Source organism: Furipterus horrens, unplaced genomic scaffold (assembly GCF_987537825.1).
Source record: "Furipterus horrens unplaced genomic scaffold, mFurHor1.1.pri manual_scaffold_5, whole genome shotgun sequence".
Lineage (NCBI taxonomy): Eukaryota > Metazoa > Chordata > Mammalia > Chiroptera > Furipteridae > Furipterus > Furipterus horrens.
The window spans coordinates 160,580,299-160,596,469 of NW_028327175.1; the positions used below are offsets into that span (position 1 = coordinate 160,580,299).

The 16,171-nt window shown below is 52.9% G+C and overlaps 1 protein-coding gene across 6 annotated transcripts in view; it reads left to right on the forward strand.

The window, feature by feature from the left end:
* Positions 1-16,171, forward strand: part of PALD1 (phosphatase domain containing paladin 1) — a 94,999-nt gene that overhangs the window by 49,432 nt on the left and 29,396 nt on the right. For 5 of the 6 annotated variants that reach the window (XM_090278146.1, XM_090278147.1, XM_090278144.1 and 2 more), the window contains exons 2-8: positions 8,591-8,802; positions 11,370-11,472; positions 12,712-12,891; positions 14,051-14,215; positions 14,991-15,151; positions 15,320-15,395; positions 16,005-16,156. In XM_090278146.1, the coding sequence (XP_090134272.1) occupies positions 8,618-8,802; positions 11,370-11,472; positions 12,712-12,891; positions 14,051-14,215; positions 14,991-15,151; positions 15,320-15,395; positions 16,005-16,156 (1,022 nt within the window). In that variant the 5' untranslated portion in view covers positions 8,591-8,617. The remainder of the gene's footprint in view (positions 1-8,590; positions 8,803-11,369; positions 11,473-12,711; positions 12,892-14,050; positions 14,216-14,990; positions 15,152-15,319; positions 15,396-16,004; positions 16,157-16,171) is intronic. The other variant, XM_090278148.1, reaches the window with a different exon arrangement.

Below are 16,171 nucleotides of genomic sequence, written 5' to 3' on the forward strand. Positions count from 1 at the left end.
GACTAGGGTCTCAAAGGTGCCTCTGATTCTAAGACCCATATTGGTACCTGAGGGGGATTTAGACTGTGTGTGTGTGTGTGAGAGATGGGAGTTGGGGGACAAGGCCCAGGGCATGCGGTGGGCTGATCTGAGCCCCGTGCCCTGGGTACAGATCTGGAAGTTTTATGGACACCTCATCTCTCAGCTCTCTCCTGGCCTCAGAGTGGGGAACCCTACAGCTTGGTGACTTCCTCCGTGTTTGTTCTGCAGCTGAGGCAGATGTTTCCTGCAGCTGGTCACTCAGTCTCCTGCCCTATTTTTAGCTCCACTGTTACCCACCCTGGGCATCTGGCTGCCAGGGGTGTGTGAGAGGCTGTGGTCTTGGGAGCGACACTCTTCGCTGGTCCAGCTTGTTCTCTTCCTTCTACCAGGTCCCTGGTGTAAGCTTCCCAGTGTCTTGGGAGATCGAGGGTGGCTCCAGGAGAAATGGGAGCATGGTGGGTAGGTGACACAGCAGAAGGAGCCAGGTGGTGACAGGAGAGGCCCGGCTCTGTTGTTACATCGTATAGTGAACTCTTGGAGCCTCGGTCTTTTTTCAACTGCTCAATGGCACAATAGCCTGTGCTTCTGCCTTTCTCATCAGGTTGCAATGAGAAAGTAAATATGAAATGCATTTTACAAAATGACATTTGGAACCTACAACTATTGTGGGTTCAACTTTATGGGGACCCTGGAGAAACCAAATCCAAAGTTGGGAGATAAGACATGTGCTTACGAAACACCAGGCCATGGACTCAAGGCCAGGGTTGTGTGGGGTGCAGGCTGTGTACTGGAAGGCTTGGAGGGGGAGGGAGCATTTCTGCAGGATGTTGGTGGATGGGGTGAAAGGGCGAGGATGGGGATGGCGTTCCTGCTGGTTGTGGGACCAGGGCAGGCAGAGGCATGGAGGCCAGGAAGGACTGGATGTGTCCCAGGACGTCCAACCAGTAAGGGCCTTGGACATCTCTGGCAGCGTCTCTGGATGGAGCAGTTCCTCCCTAAGTGAGGCCTCATGGTGGGTTTCGGGGCAGGAGACTCTGTACCCCACTCCCTGAGCCAACAGTCAGCACAATGGCTCTGCTTCTGGCTGTTTCACATATTGAACTTTTGTGAAAGATTGAGGGATGAGGAGGGTAGGAAAGGGGGTCTTGAATGTTAGGTAAGGGAGTCTAGACTGGAGACCATAGGGGTGGAAAGGGGTGGGAATACACCCCAGAATTGGGTCATAGTTCTTTCCACCTCCTTGACATGCTGCTTCAGGTCCCTGTGGCATTGCTGGAGGTAGGAAGTGGGGTTCAAGCATAAGTTCCTACTGGCCCTTGGGGGCACAGTCCCTGGAAGCAGCCAGGAGAGTTAGCCAGGCCAGGGCTCTGGGTAGGGTCTCAGGAGACTCTATGTTTCTCCTGATCCTGAAATAACCAAATGCCCAACTTCTTGGAGCTGAGCGAGTGAGCATGCCTAGGTACTCTTAATGCTGTTCTCCCCAGGGTCCTCCCTGCAGTGCTCCCCCCTTCTCCCAGCCCTCAATCCCAGGCTGCCTGGAACCTGGTGATGGACTGGAGCTTCAGGCTTTCTCAGGAACAGAACGGCTGCCCTTCCAGGGTTGACTGGCCCCTTCCCTGGGGATCCTTACACTCCCCTCTTCCTGCTCCTTCCTAGAAGAACCCAGCAGGCAGGGTCGTTCCATCGGGTGATACCTTCTTGTGTTCCAGGGAGTTTCTCTGCTCAGAAAGGCTCTGAGAGGGACACAGACTGAGTCCAGATGGAAAGACTTGTGGGTTTCTCTGCCTTTCTGGAGCAGTGGAGGCCAAGGGTCTGTCTAAAGTGTGAAGCAAATTAGCTGCTTAGAACTTTCTAAATTTCTGTAACGAACTCAGGGAAAGCTGCTGTACTGAACTGTCTAGCAATTGCTGGTGCTTAACTGTCACCTGTGTGCACCTCCCATGGGCTCTGGTGGCCGGGGACAGTGTGTCCTGTATTCTGTGAGCCCCTATGGCCCCAACAGGGGTTAGGTTCCCAGGACCCTGGAGTGACTCTGCCTGAGCATGGAACCGCCAGCCCACAGTGCACTTGACTTTCACCAGTGGGGAAGCTTGACAGTGTCCTGCAGGAGGGGAGGAAGTAAGTCCTGTCCTGTCACCATGTGGTGTGCGGTCACTGAGGGTGAAACCTAAAAATAATGGAGTGCATTAGTCAGGATTAGATTTGGCTGCGAGTAATAAGAAAAGCCAAAGACAGTGGTTTACACAAGATGGAAGTTTATTTCGCGGTCCTTTCCAAGCCCAGAGCTTTGTGGCCACAGATTCTTCAGGGAACTTGATCTTTGTCATTCCCAGGGTGTGGCTTTGTGTGCTCATGGTTCAAGATGGCTTTGAAACTTTAGTCCTCACATCTGTGTTCCAGGCAGCAGGATGGAGGAAGGGAGGAAAGGGATAGGAGGGATTCTGGAACTTGCCATGTGACATGCCCTGTATGCTCCATTAGCTAGAATTAGTCACAAGGCCCCAGGTAGCTGCAAGGGAGGTGGGGAGTGTATGCTTGGCTCTGGGCGGCTGTGAGCTCAGTGAGCTGCCCCTCATCTGGTTTGTTTTATATCCACGGTAGGGAGGAGGGGGATGAAGGCATTGCAGGCATTTTGTTAGGACCTAAGGATGTTCCCAGGCTGAGCAGCTGGACCAGCCCTGCAGGGACTGCAGAGCTTCACTCAGGGAGGCTGCCCAGGTAGGAGGCCAGTCGTCCTGCCTTGGGACCAGAAAGCCACATGACCCAGCCCCGCAAGGGGGAGCAGAAAGGCCTTTGCGAGGTTAGGAATCAGTCCAGTGGCAGTGGTCTGAATAAGGGAGGTGGGACAACATCTTCTCAGGGGTTCAGAGCATGTGGCCTGTGTCTGGGCTGCTGGGGCTGGGGCAGGGGACAAGCTCACTCACAGGACAGTGGCCAGAAGAACTGCAGGTGCTATGACACAAAAGCACAGGATGCCCCAGGACAAGGGTTAGAGCCGGGGCACCCTCTCCATCAGACCTCCAGAGGCCGGGGGAGGGCCCAGGAGGCCTGCAAGTTCCCTCCAGGAGACACACCACTTGATTTTTAAGTACTGGTGGCTAATTAGGGTGGAAAATAACAAAACTGCAAGGCTTGAGCCACTTGGACCCCTTTTGGCCCGTGGATTACAGACTTTCTCCCTCCAGATGAGATGTGTTCTCAGTCTTCAAGCGGGGAGAGCCAAGGGAATATATAGAAAACTAGCTTCTCAGTAAACAGCTTACATTTTAAAAAAGAATTATTTAAGAAGTAGTTTTGGCCCCAACAGCAGTTGGAAGAAGACTACAATGAACGCATGTTCATCGTCACCACTTGCTAAATTTACTCCATTTGTGTTTCTCCCCATCCCCAACCCTTTCAATCAGATGAAGATTACAGATATCAAGATGCTCTATCTCTAAACACAGCCTTTGTCTCCTGAGAACAAGAACATTCTCCTCGCATCCACAGTATCGTCACGCTCACGGAAGTTAACTTGTTTATCCAATGTAGAGTTCATATTCAGATTTTTCCACTTGTCCTCAAAATGTTCATTATAGCATTTCCCCCTTCCCCAGTCTAAGATCCCATATAGACAGCTTTCTGTCAGGCAGAGCTGGCCCACATGGGGAGCTTTAAAGGTGGGGGGCTTCCCAAGCCTGGAGGCACACTCCTAGGTGCTTGAAAGGGCCCTTTTCCTTCCTGAGGGTCCCAGACTCCAAGGGCCTCCAGGCTTATGTGTAGCAAGTGCCAGGGTCTTTGCTGGTCTTAGAGCAGGCAGGAGCCCCTTCTCGGCCCTCCACCTGTCAGGGGAGCTAAGAAGGAGTCTTGTTCACCCCTGACCAAGGGCAGGGCTGGCCTCTCCTGCAGCTCCTTCCAGCTCAGGAGTCCATCTGCCCTGTGATTCCCCCCTGCTGCCTCCATCTCTGCTGCTGGACTGTGCCGGCCTCCAGTTGCCATGGCTCTTCAGCTGGCCGGCCAGTCACTCTGCCTGCCCTTGTCCACTTCCGGCTCCAAGCCCACCTTGAGGTGTCATTTCAATGTGTGACAATGATGACATGTCCCTGCCAGGACTCGGACCTCCAAAGGCTCCCTGTTGTTCACAGGCTGAGGCCCTGAACTCAAGGCCACCCCATCGTGGCAGCCCCCCTGCAGAGCATGTGGCAGTCTTTCTAAACATCCCTCTACCTTTTGTTTTTAACAGACTTTTTTTTTTTTTTGGTAGAAAAAAATAAAATGTTTCAGTAACACATAATTTAGTAGATGAAGGTCTCCTGTGATCCCAGACCCCAGGTGGCTTTATTTTTTAAATTGATCTCATCCTTGTATTAAAGAGAAGGAGGCTGAGAGGAGAGGTTGTGAAGGAACAGGTCTGGGTGACCCCCCAGACAAATGATGTGAGGGACTACACAGCTGGAACCAGGAATCTGCTTTTATTGAGCCATGCAGGCTGGGGCATTCTCTTCATTGGTGAGCTGCTGTTTCCTCTCCTGTGAAGTGGGCATCATCAACCCTGTCTCACCTCCCTTGAGGGTCATTGTCAGTAGCAAAGATAGAAAACCCCACCAGGCTGTACGAACAGAGTGCTTATCACCAGAACACGGATAACAGTGGGCAGAGGGCACTGGAGACAAAGGCACAGAGATGGGGGAGCATAGGGGGGTTTGGGGTGGGGGGTGGGGGATGCCAGGGGTGAGGAACTGTGACCTTTGTCTAACTTTGAAACTATTACAAATAACATTTTTTTTAAGATTCCCAAAGTAATTGTGTTCATGGTAGGAAATTTAGAAGTGATGAATAAGCAAAAAAGAAAAATCCCACACTCAGTCCCCCATCAGGAATAAGTGCCATAATGTTTAAACATCCTTCCTGTCTTTTGTGCCTACTTGTTGAGTGCCGTCCTTGATCCCATCGACAAGGAACCCGGCATGGTGGGGAGGCAAAGTGATGGAGGCAGTTTATTCCATCAGCAATTTTGTGTCCAGCTCCTCCCCTGAGCCAGGCTGCTGACAGCCAGGAAGGACATAGGATGGCCCTGCCAGAAACAGCATGCGTTGGAAGTAGCGTTCCATTTTGTGATGCTGACAATGAGCTCTGGGAGCTGAGAGGTGGGGGTAGGTGTGTAGTCAGGGAAGGCTTTCTGGAAGAGCTGGGCTTTAACCTCCAAGAGTGGGTAGAATGTGGGTGGGTTGGGGAGAAGGGCAGTCCAGGTGAGGGAAGTGTGGGGCAGGAGCAGCTTCCCACACCCTGTCTTGTGGAGGGCTGAGACCTGCTCCTTGGTGCAGGGTACTCTCTTGCTCCTCTGTGAGTCCTGAAAGCTGCAGATGCCCTGCGGTTGGTTATCTGCTCATCTCATATTTCCTGAGCATCTGCTGGGCCCCAGGTGCTATTCTGATACTGGGGTCATGCGTGGACAAGTCAGGCACTGTCCTGCTTTTTGGGAGTCAGAGAGACTGACGCTATGCACAGTATAATCCCATCAATGACCTGATTAAGAAAGAAAAGGAGCTTATAAACTGGAGAAGGACTCTGGGGGCGCAGGGGGCAGGCCACATTGTCAGTTATGTCACCCCTGGTCTGTGGGCAGGGGACCCGAGCCTGAAAATGACTGTAGTTTGAAAGGAATGATGAGTGCAAGTACGTTCCAGGTGCCTGCATAACTGGGGTGCGATGTGAAAGGTCTGTCAGCTCTGGTGACCATGCCCCGAAATCTGCCATGTGTGATGGGGTTGCCTTCACAGTGACGGAAGGAAATGCTTGCTTTTAGTTAGAAGGTAGAAAAATAAAGGCATAATTGTTCACAAACCATCCAGTCTCATGAGACCCCTGTTTGGTCTCGTACAAATCCACCCTCCCCATGCTACCCCCAGCAGAGGTCTGTGCACTAGGGACCCCAGTCCCCACCCTCGCTGACCATTGCCCTGGTAGCGGACAACAGTGGTGTGATGACCAGGACAGCCCGTCTTAGGAGCCAGATCCATTCGAAACTGAAAGAGGCGTTCAGGCCATCTTGTCCTTCACTAAGGCCCCGCAGCATGTGGCCAGTAGGATGAAGGCACTGTGCTGGGGAGACTTACTCAGTGCAGGGTTGAGTGAGGTTTCAAGGAGAGATTTGCAGAGTGAGAAGCCTGGGGATCCCAGGGTTTTTCCGTCCTGTTGCATTTTGGAGGCAGGTCAACTTTCAAAGCATACTGTTCTTCTCCCACTCCTGTGACTGCAGCTGTGCACATCTGTATTGTCTTCTGGCTGCCTTGATAGGCACTGGCTGGGGCCTGTGGAGCTGGTGAAACATCAGGTGGTTGCAGCTGGAGCTCTGGGGGAGGGGAGGGGAAGGGAGGAGGGATGGAGGTGTCAAGCCCAGCTCAGACCAGTGGGACCAGGGCCTGGCCTTGGCCTGGCAGCCTAGCCAGCTGTTGTGTCTGTTTGTCATGCCCTCCTTCAGGACAGCCACCTGGCTGTTTCCACCCATGCCTGCTTGGCCCAGACTGCTGAGAGGGGTCTGGTAAAGTTGGGTGAACTCTGTTGGGAGCCTGCCATGCATGCAAAGTAGAGAGAACCAGAGAGAAGTTTTGGGCACTGCTGTAGGCCAGCTGGGGGACCAGTGTGGAGTTTCTCACTCTCTCTGAGCTGCCTGCTTTTCTGTTTGGGAACAGAGACCCATTCCCTCCATGTTTGACGCCCCCCGCCCCGCACCCCCCAAAAGAGAGAGAAATTGGACCGGGTGTGGAGAGTCATGATGAGGCTCTGATAAACACAGATGTGCATGTTAACAAAGCTGTCATGCAGCTTCTGGGAATCTTCAAGTATGACAAGGCTGGGCAGGGAGCCCTTTCCACACTGGAGAGGAAGAGAAATGGGTGGTGGTTTGGGAAGGTTCTGGGAGGGACTGCACGAGGCCAGTTATTCCGTCTAGGTGGCTCTGGGAAGGGGAGCGTGAGGACACAGCCATGGAGGAGGCCTCAGAGAGCCCAACCTGAGACCAGGGTGTAGGGGAGAGAGGGCACAGTGAGCTCAGCCTTCACACTGAGCTGCTGAGGTCCGATCCACCATCCACTTCCTGGGGTGCTTCGGCTGGTTATGAGAGGGCTGGTGTTGGGGGCAGGGGAGAGTGAGTGGCCGGAGCAGCTCGTGCCCACCAGGGCAGCGAGGGGAGTTGTTGTGTTAAGGACTATGTTGTCCCTGTGCTTCTGCAGAGTAGACCCATGTCAGGGCGCAGGTGAGGTTGGGGTGGGCAGGGCAGGTAGGTCCCTTCTTCTCCTGATCCTGGAGCATCAATGTCACGGGGGGCCCACAGCTGCTGGTGCTCAGACAGTTCCATCTCCCATGTCTGTACCCCGGAGTCAGTCCTCCCCGCAGCCTCCAGCCACTCCTGCCAGGTCTCGCAGCCCACTTCCCCAGCCATTCTCTTATTCGTTTTAAATAAGCTTTAATTTTATTACCTGGTGTTCAGAGGAGAAAAATCAGAAAATGCAGGGAAGCAAAAAGGAGAAAATAAAAAATGACCTATAATCTCATTTTGAGATTATACTCTCATGTTGACATCTTGGAGTGTATCCTTCCAGACTTTTCTCCTGACACACATTTATGAATTCTGTTGGGATTGTAGCTTAAACTGGAAACCTCCTCCTTCCAGTCTTGTTTCTGAGACGTCTTTCCACACCAGTCAAGATGACATTTTTTGATGGCCATTTAACATTTCACCTTATAGATGTCCCATAATTTATTCAACGAATTCCCTGTTGTTGGCTGGAGGTTGTTTCCTGTGTTCTGTTACATAAGCAACACCTGTCCTTATAGCCCACTTTTTGCATGCATTCTTAAGGCCTTCACTGGGAGAGAGCTCTCCATGAGGGTGCCTCTTGTGGGTCGGAAGCTTTGCCTGTTGATGCTATTGAGGTTGGTGATTTTGAATTTGAGGTTGATGTGGATGATGCTGGTGATGTTGAGGTTGACTTGATGACGTTGAGGTAGGTGATGTTGAGGTTGATGTTGTTGATGTGGATGATGTGGATGTGGATGGTATGGATGTTGAGTTCAGGGCTTGTTGCTTTCATTAGACCCTTGATCTGCTGTGAGCTCAGCCTGTCTGGACTGCCCTGGCCTTGCTTTGTGACATTCATGGCTAGAGTGTCCTCCTGCATCTTGTTCCCTTCCAGGTCCTTTACATCTAGGCCTGACTTCCCTCTGCATCTGTACTTCTAGTCCGGATGTCTGGCCTCCATGTGGCCGTATCCAGTCACCTAGAGCCCTCAGTCTCCACCTGGTGTGGTAGGTCAGCCCTTTCCTCTCTTAGTTTTGCCAGAGGAGTATAAACTCCAATGGGTCAGGGCTACATCTTTTATATCTTCCCTGTCTATAATCCCCAAAGCGCCAGCAGTGAGTGGGCTGGGCACACAGTAGACCCTCAGTGGACACGTGGTAGGCAGTACCCCTGCTCTCTGGGCCTCCGACTTTGGTCTGTACATACGGTCGAGGCGAGGGATGGACTAGGTCTCTTCCTGCCCTGGCTATTCCTGCCCGCTCCTTGACCGCACACCCTCTCACCCCACAGGTCTGGGTCTGAGATTGCCGGCTGACTATGGGTACAACAGCCAGCACAGCCCAGCAGACGGTCTCAGCCAGTGCCCCCTTCGAGGGCCTCCAGAGCAGCAGCACGATGGACGGGCGGCACTCGCTCAGCGTCCACTCCTTCCAGACCACGGGCTTGCACAACAGTAAGGCCAAGTCCATCATCCTCAACAAAGTGGCCCCCGTTGTGATCACGTGAGTGGCACAGGGAACTGGCAGAGTCTCTGGAAGACAGGGTTGTAGAAGCAGCCTGGAGGGGTGGTGGCATGTAGGACTTACTATCTACACGAAGACACAGGCCCAGAGAAGTTAGGCAGTTTCTCTGAAGTCACACAATAAGCAGGTGGCAGAGACTCTGTCGTGGGTCTCTAGCTTATGTGACTTACTATGTCCACAGGGCTAGGGAGTGTGGAGAGGGAGGACTGGCTGGGGGGACACTCTTCAGAAAATCATTTTTGGCTGAACATTTTCAAAGTACGTGTATATACTTAGATGCATAAAATTCAGATTTTTTTCCCTCCACAACCAGCAATTATGGTTGGAAACTGAGGTTAACACCAGGCCATTAAGGAGCCTTGGGCTGAAAAAGCTGGAAGCTGTTGGTTGGCTGTCCTGATTAGGTTCTTCAGGGACATTCCTGGAGGAGGCTGAGGGTTTGCTCTGATACCCTGTTTTTGAGAGAGACTTAGGTATCCAGAGGAAGTGGGCCAGGAAGGGGCTCTGAAACCCTGTCTGCCCCATGGGGCACAATGAAGGGGTGGTGCTGGGGAGCCCCGAGGCCAGGAAGACAGAAGGGGCATTGGATCCATCCCCTGTAGAGTTGGAACATCTTGTCTTACTGAATCTGCCCACTGTGCTCCCCTGCCTTGGGGTCCCTCCAGGACACAGGAAGTAGGACATGGTGAGGTAAGAATTAAATATATTCCACACATGGAAGTTTGGCAGAGACCTAGCAGATGGGCCTTCTGTGTAAGGAAACCTGAGGGTGGAAATTGATAAATTTGGCCTTCTGGCTTCGGGGCCTGACAGGAACATTATAATCATAATGTATTACTGTGTTCATGATGAGGGGAGGAAAAGAGATGTTATATAAAAAGACTTGATATATTGCTTCTCTACTAGAGAGGACAAAACAAGGTTTGGGTCTTGAGGGAAGTGTTGGAGGCATATGTCTGGGTTTTGCTCCAGGACCTTGGGCAAATCCTGTTCCTTCCCTGGGCCTCCGTTTCATTATCAGGATATGTGGGGATGATGTTCAAAATATTAAACCAAGTGCTGTGGCTCAGAACAGTCGCCAACCTGCTATGAAAAGCCCACCACAATGGTACTGCGTGTGCCGCCTGGAGCCAGCCGTGAGCACGGTGCTCCTCGGGCTGTAGCGTGTTTGAGGTGGAAGGGACCTTAGCGATCATCTAACACAGGGGTCGGCACGCTATCAATCTATCTTGTGGGCTAAATCTAGCCCAGCACCTGTTTTTATAAATAAAGTTTCATTGGAACACTGCCATTGTCACTCATTTATCTGTGGATGCTTAACACTTCAACTGCAGAGGTGAGGAGTTGCAACAGAGACTTTGTATGGCCCCCAAAGTCTAAACTATTTACTTTCTGGTCCTTGATATAAAAGGTTTGCTGACTCTTGCTCTAATAACAGCTTTTAGATCAGATGTGAAAACTGACTTAGATACGCAAACAGTTGAGGAGGCAGAGAGATTTGCCCGCCACAGGCCCTGTGTTGAGATGGAGGCAGAACTGGCAGCAAGAACCCACATCTCTTGACTCCTCTTCCAGTGCTCCTTGCCCTACCCATTTGGCAGGCTGTGTCTTCTTCATTATTATAATCAGCACAGAAGCTTATTGTATTTTGAGGGCGTAGACTTCATTTAGCATATGCAGACACCTAGGTTTGTCCCTGTGGGTATTTTTTTGAAATGGCCTTCTGTGGAGGTAGAACTACCACTAGTAATAATAATTTTATTAATAAGCACTCGCTGTGCCCAAGGCACTTGGCTAAGCAGTCATAGTCATTAATGTGTTGATTTCTCACAGCAGCCCTAGGAGGTGGGAATCACTAGAACCAGAGCTACAGAGAGTAAGTCCAAAGTCATGCAGTTACAAAGCTGCGGAGGTGGATTAGTGCCCGGGCTGCATGGCCCCAAATCCTGTGTCCTGAACCACCTCACTATGCTGTGGGATTGTCAGTGTGGAGATTGTTTCCAGAGACAGTTTGATGGAGAGGACCATCCAGGACCAAAGTAACTGGAGAAGAACGCCTGCTTCCAGATAGAAGCTTCTCTCACGTAGAAGCCCAGGAGATGCACCAGACTCCATGATCAGCCAGGCTCCTCCTCTGTTGTTGCCCTGCCATCATCCATATCTGCTTCCTGCCATCACTTTTGGGTGCTAGTCTGGGAGGAGGAGAGAAAAGTAGAAGGCACACACCTTCCCTTTAAGGGAACGGCCCAAAAGTTATACCTATCACTTCTCTTCACATCCCATTGGCTAGGACTTAATCACAACACCACGCTAGCTGTAAGGGAGGCTGGCAAATGTAGTTTTCATATGGATGGCCCAGTTCCCATTCCAGGGTTCTATTGCTGACAAAGGGGAGAGTGGATATTGTGGTATAATGGGCTGTCTCTACCACAGATGGGGTAACCACTTGGCTGGGGTGGGGATGGCCCTGCTGTGAGGTCTGGTGAGGATGGAGTGGACCCTGGCTCTGGGGGTTGCCTGACTTGGTCTCTTTCTGCCTCCGGCAGGTACAACTGCAAGGAGGAGTTCCAGATCCACGATGAGTTGCTCAAGGCCCATTACACGCTGGGCCGGCTCTCGGATGCCACCCCTGAGCACTACCTGGTGCAGGTGAGGTCAGGCCCTGCCCTTCCCTCTGCCTTCTAGCCTCTCTTCACTCCTCCTGTCCTTCTTCCTCATAGGTCTCCTTCCTAATCTCGTCTTCTTTCCCCACTGTCCCCCTTCTCTGTTTTCACTGCCTCATCCTACTCTCTCGGCTCCAAGTCCCATTTCCTCTCACTCCCTGGTTTTCTGGGGCCCATTCCTCTTCCCCAGTTGATCCCCTGCTCTTCTCTCTCTGTCCTTCCCCTGCCTGACCCAAGGATGACCATACCCTGTCCCTTGGAGCACCAGGGAGAATATAGATGAGGACAGAAGGCCCCCAGGCCCCAGACTGCTTCCCCAGTCTGGAGATCTCCCTCCCCTTCTCTTTCAAAGTTTCAAAACTTTTCTGGTTTAGCTGATTTTTTGTTGTTGTTGTTTGTTTTGTTTTTTGCCTTAAATACCCCCTAGAAAGTAGCCCCGTTCCTCAGAACTATGCTTGGGCATGATATAAGTCCTTAGTAAACAGTCAATGAATGAATGACTGAATGAATAATTATGACAATTAAACGGTATATGCTGAAAGAGTAGCTGAGAATTTCTGGCATCTGGAAGAGCTGGTCCCACTTATCTGTCAGCAATGTGGGTGCAGACAGGGAGGTGCATGAGATATCCTCAGGGTTCCTTTTTGCCCAGGAATGAAATCTTCCAGTTCTCCCTGCTCTTCCCTGGTCTCCAAGTACCATTTTCCTCTTTTCTCTACAGTCTTGGCATCTGTTCACCCCAGTTGGGGAGGAGAGAGACCTGCCCATTCTTCAAACTGCGGGACCCTAGAAAGGGGCTGATACAGTCTTCCTCTCATTGATTCCTGCTGCCCCAGCTGTGGCTCCCTACTCTGGCCCCTTCTCTATATCCTTCCCCCCAGGGAGTTGTGGGCCCACCCTAGAGCCAGCTTTAGTTTCCTGCCCTGGAGTGCCTCTCCCTGCTCTCCTTCTTCAAGGCCTGGCTCAGACACCAGCACCTACACGAAGCATTCTCAGATTCCCACTCAGAAGGGGTTGTCTTTTCTCTCACTCTGTGATCCCCTTCCTGGGATCACAGATAGTCATGTATTTTGTCTGTATTTTCTGTGAGGCTGCAGACAACTTGAGGACCATGTCCCCTACCTCATTTCCCTGATCCCCATCTCCTGAGGCCCAGGACAGAGTCCTGCCTGTAGAAGATGTCCCTGAGTCATCTCAGTGACCTCTGTGGCTCTCCCACTGCCAGGGACGCTACTTCTTGGTGCGGGATATTGCTGAGAAGATGGACCTGCTGGGCACTGTGCAGAGCTGGGGGGCCCCCAACTTCCGGCAAGCACGGGGCGGGCTCACCGTGTTTGGCATGGGACAGCCCAGCCTCTCGGGGTTCAGGCAGGCTCTTCAGAAACTGCAGAAGGACGGACACAAGGTAAGCATGGTCACTTCTCAGGCAGAAGCTAGCCCCCCAAATCTGGGGAAAGGGGCTCCCAGAAGAGGTAACTTCAGAGGCTTTGGAGGGTCCTTGGCCACTTGATCGGGAGAGTGGCTGGTGACCTTGAGCAAGCCCTACCAGGCCTTGAATGCCAAGATGGTCTATGGTCAGCATGGTTGGAAATTCTGGGTGGACATGAGAGTCTCAAGGTTAGAAGTCCCTTATACATTCCAATCTGAGAACCTCAGAGGAAGCAAGGAGGGTGGTAGGATGACAAGAGGGCCAAGTCATAACGAGAGAGCCACCAGATGATGATCACAGCTAACACTTAGAGCCTCACCTCAGCCCTGTGAAGGTGGGGCAGTTATTCTCCCATTTGACAGAGGAGGAAACCGAGATCCTGAGGGGCTAAGTGACATAACCCATGAGTGGTGTCCCAGGACCCAAACCCCGATATCTGGATTGTAAGTGCTGGCTTTTAATGACTCTTTTCACCTGCCAGCTGTTGAGGTGGGGCTTTGTCTACAGGACAGAGGCTGAGGGTCCACTGGGATTCCAGGCTCATCGTGGGCTCTCTGTGTCTGATTTGACCTGGGGTTAAGATAGAGAGTCTTTGAGTGAACCAGAGTGGGATGGTGGTGTTAGCTGTGGGCAGATCCCATCTTCCCAGCTTGACTGCCAGTTCCCCAGGGTTGGGTCTGCCCATACTTCTCCCTCTGTCTGCCCGATGCACAGTGAACGGATGATTGCATTGTGGTCATGGGCATTCATTTCTGATGAATGTTATCAAGCACTTGATTTATCCAGGGCTCTGTGCTGGGAATTGTGGAGACATGAAAGTGACCAGGCTATGATTCTACCTGTGAAGAACCTATAATCCACTAAAAGAGAAAAGATGTATTCATTGATAATGATACTCCAGAGCGGGGATTAGGAGGTTCAGATGAAGGACTGTTGGCCCTGACAGGGGGACGAAAGGGTCAGGAACAGGTGGCATTTGGTAGGGTTTTGGGGTAGGATTCAGGTCTCGGGGATGGGGTGGGGTGATGAGCCCTTGAGGAGGGGAAACAGCCCACTCGAAGGCCTGGAGGGCAGGCAGTGGGTCGGGAGTCCCTGCCCCATTGTGGTGCTGACTTCTTCTTCGGGCTCCCGGCAGGAGGGCATCATCTTCTGTGTGCGGGAGGAGCCCGTGCTCTTTCTGCGTGCTGATGAGGACTTTGTGTCCTACACACCTCGAGACAAGTGGAGCCTTCACGAGAACCTCCAGGGCCTTGGACCTGGGGTCCAGGCGGAGAGCTTAGAGCTGGCCATCCAAAAGGAGGTGAGGGCCACTGGTATGGGTCGGGAGTCCTCCTCCCTGGTAGGCCTCAGGCAGCTGAGTTGAGACCCCAGCCCACAGCTCAGCTTTGCTCTCACTGGCCCATACCCACACACTTTCCTGCCCTGCATGGGCCAGTGGCTGGTTATGAGGCCAGCTCACGGGCAGCCACAGGAGGGACTGCCTGTTCCCAGCTCAGTTCGCCTCTACCTCTTTCCCACCCTGCTTTTCTCCTCCACATTCAGCTTCCTTATTTAGAAGGAGGTCTGAGGGAGTGAAAAGAGCACTAGACTAGGAGTCTAAGACTGAATTCAGCCCCCTCTAGGCTGTGAGGCCTGGGGTGAGTCACGTCTCTCATGGGCCTTGGTTGGTTTCTGTCCTCCTCCTGTACAAGATTTGTTAGGCTCTCTCAGGTGTGTCAGTAACAGGGTTCACAGTGCTCCCCAGGACTTCCATAGGCAGGAACCAAAGCCATGCTGGCCCCTGCTTGTCTCCCCATCTCCCTTTCTGGCCTCCCCTCTAGCTCCCCGCTGACTGAGTATTGCCCCATTCTGATGGCTTAGCTACCTCCTGCTCACTGGGCAGAGTCCTTCTGACCTGACCCCGGGGCATAGGTCACCCAGGTCATAGACAGCACCCCTGGCCATGTAGACGCCCCAGGGGAAAAGCAACCTGTCCGTGGCCTTGGTGTGGTCCAGTGACTCCAGAGCTCAGCCAGGAAGGCCAGGAGGGACCTGAAGGTCTGTCACGGCCCTCTGGCCCCCACACCTCTGTGCAGATCCATGACTTTGCCCAGCTGAGTGAGAACACGTACCACGTGTACCACAACGTTGAGGACCTGCGAGGGGAACCCCATGCTGTGGCCATCCGGGGCGAGGATGATGTGCATGTGACTGAGGGGGTGTACAAGCGGCCCCTATTCCTGCAGCCCACCTACAGGTACCGAGGGCCAGTCCTGTGCAGGACCCCAGGGTGCCAGGCATGGTGATCTCTGGACCTGCTGTGCAGCTGCGGCCTCACTCTCCCCAGCTGTAGGTGTGGTGCAGGGGTGAAGGGATGCCCAGGGTGTGTGGCCCGGCTGATGTACTGCCCCCTCTCACCTGGCAGGTACCACCGCCTGCCCCTGCCGGAGCAGGGGGCTCCCCTGGAAACCCAGTTTGATGCCTTTGTCAGTGTCATCCGGGTAAGCGATAGGGGTAGGGGGAACAAGGGCCTGGAAAGTGGGTCTGTGTATAGGCCCTGACACCATGGAGATGCTCAGGGTGGGTTTTGCCTCTGGATTTCTGCAGAAAACGTCCTCATTCTGTGTTGTGTATGGTGTTGACTGTGTTGAGGATGTGTACGTGTGTGTGGGGTTGTGTGTGTCTGTGTGTGATTGGGCCGTGTTTTTACACATTCCCTAATGACAGAGCCCAGCACTGGCTGTCTGGAGGACTGGACTTCGGCTGTGACTAGGCTGCTAACTTGCTATGTGATCTTGGGCAAATCTAACCTCTCTAGACCGCAAGTTGCTCATTTCTTTACTGGAGCTAAAATGCAGTTCTCACTTCTGGAACCAGTGCCTGGGTCTCCCCCAGGGTCTGTGAAGGAGCCAGGGCCTGTGCTGCTGGGGCAGGTGGAGCAGATTGGGCTATGGCGTTTGGCAAAGTGGCTGAGCTGCCTGTCTGGCCCCACCTTGCTGCAGACTGTGGGGTCGGGGTGGGCCTATGTCATGACCCCCAACCCCTACTTGTTCCTCAGCTGAGGGGTTTCTGGGTCACGCTGTTCTCTGATATTCACGGTCCTTCCCCAGGAGACCCCCAGCCTGCTGCTGCTCCGAGATGCCCATGGCCCTCCCCCTGCTCTCCTCTTCAGCTGCCAGACAGGTGTGGGCAGGACCAACCTGGGCATGGTCCTGGGTACTCTTATCCTGTTTCACCACAGTGGGACTGCCTCCAAGCCAGAGTGAGTGGTGTGGGA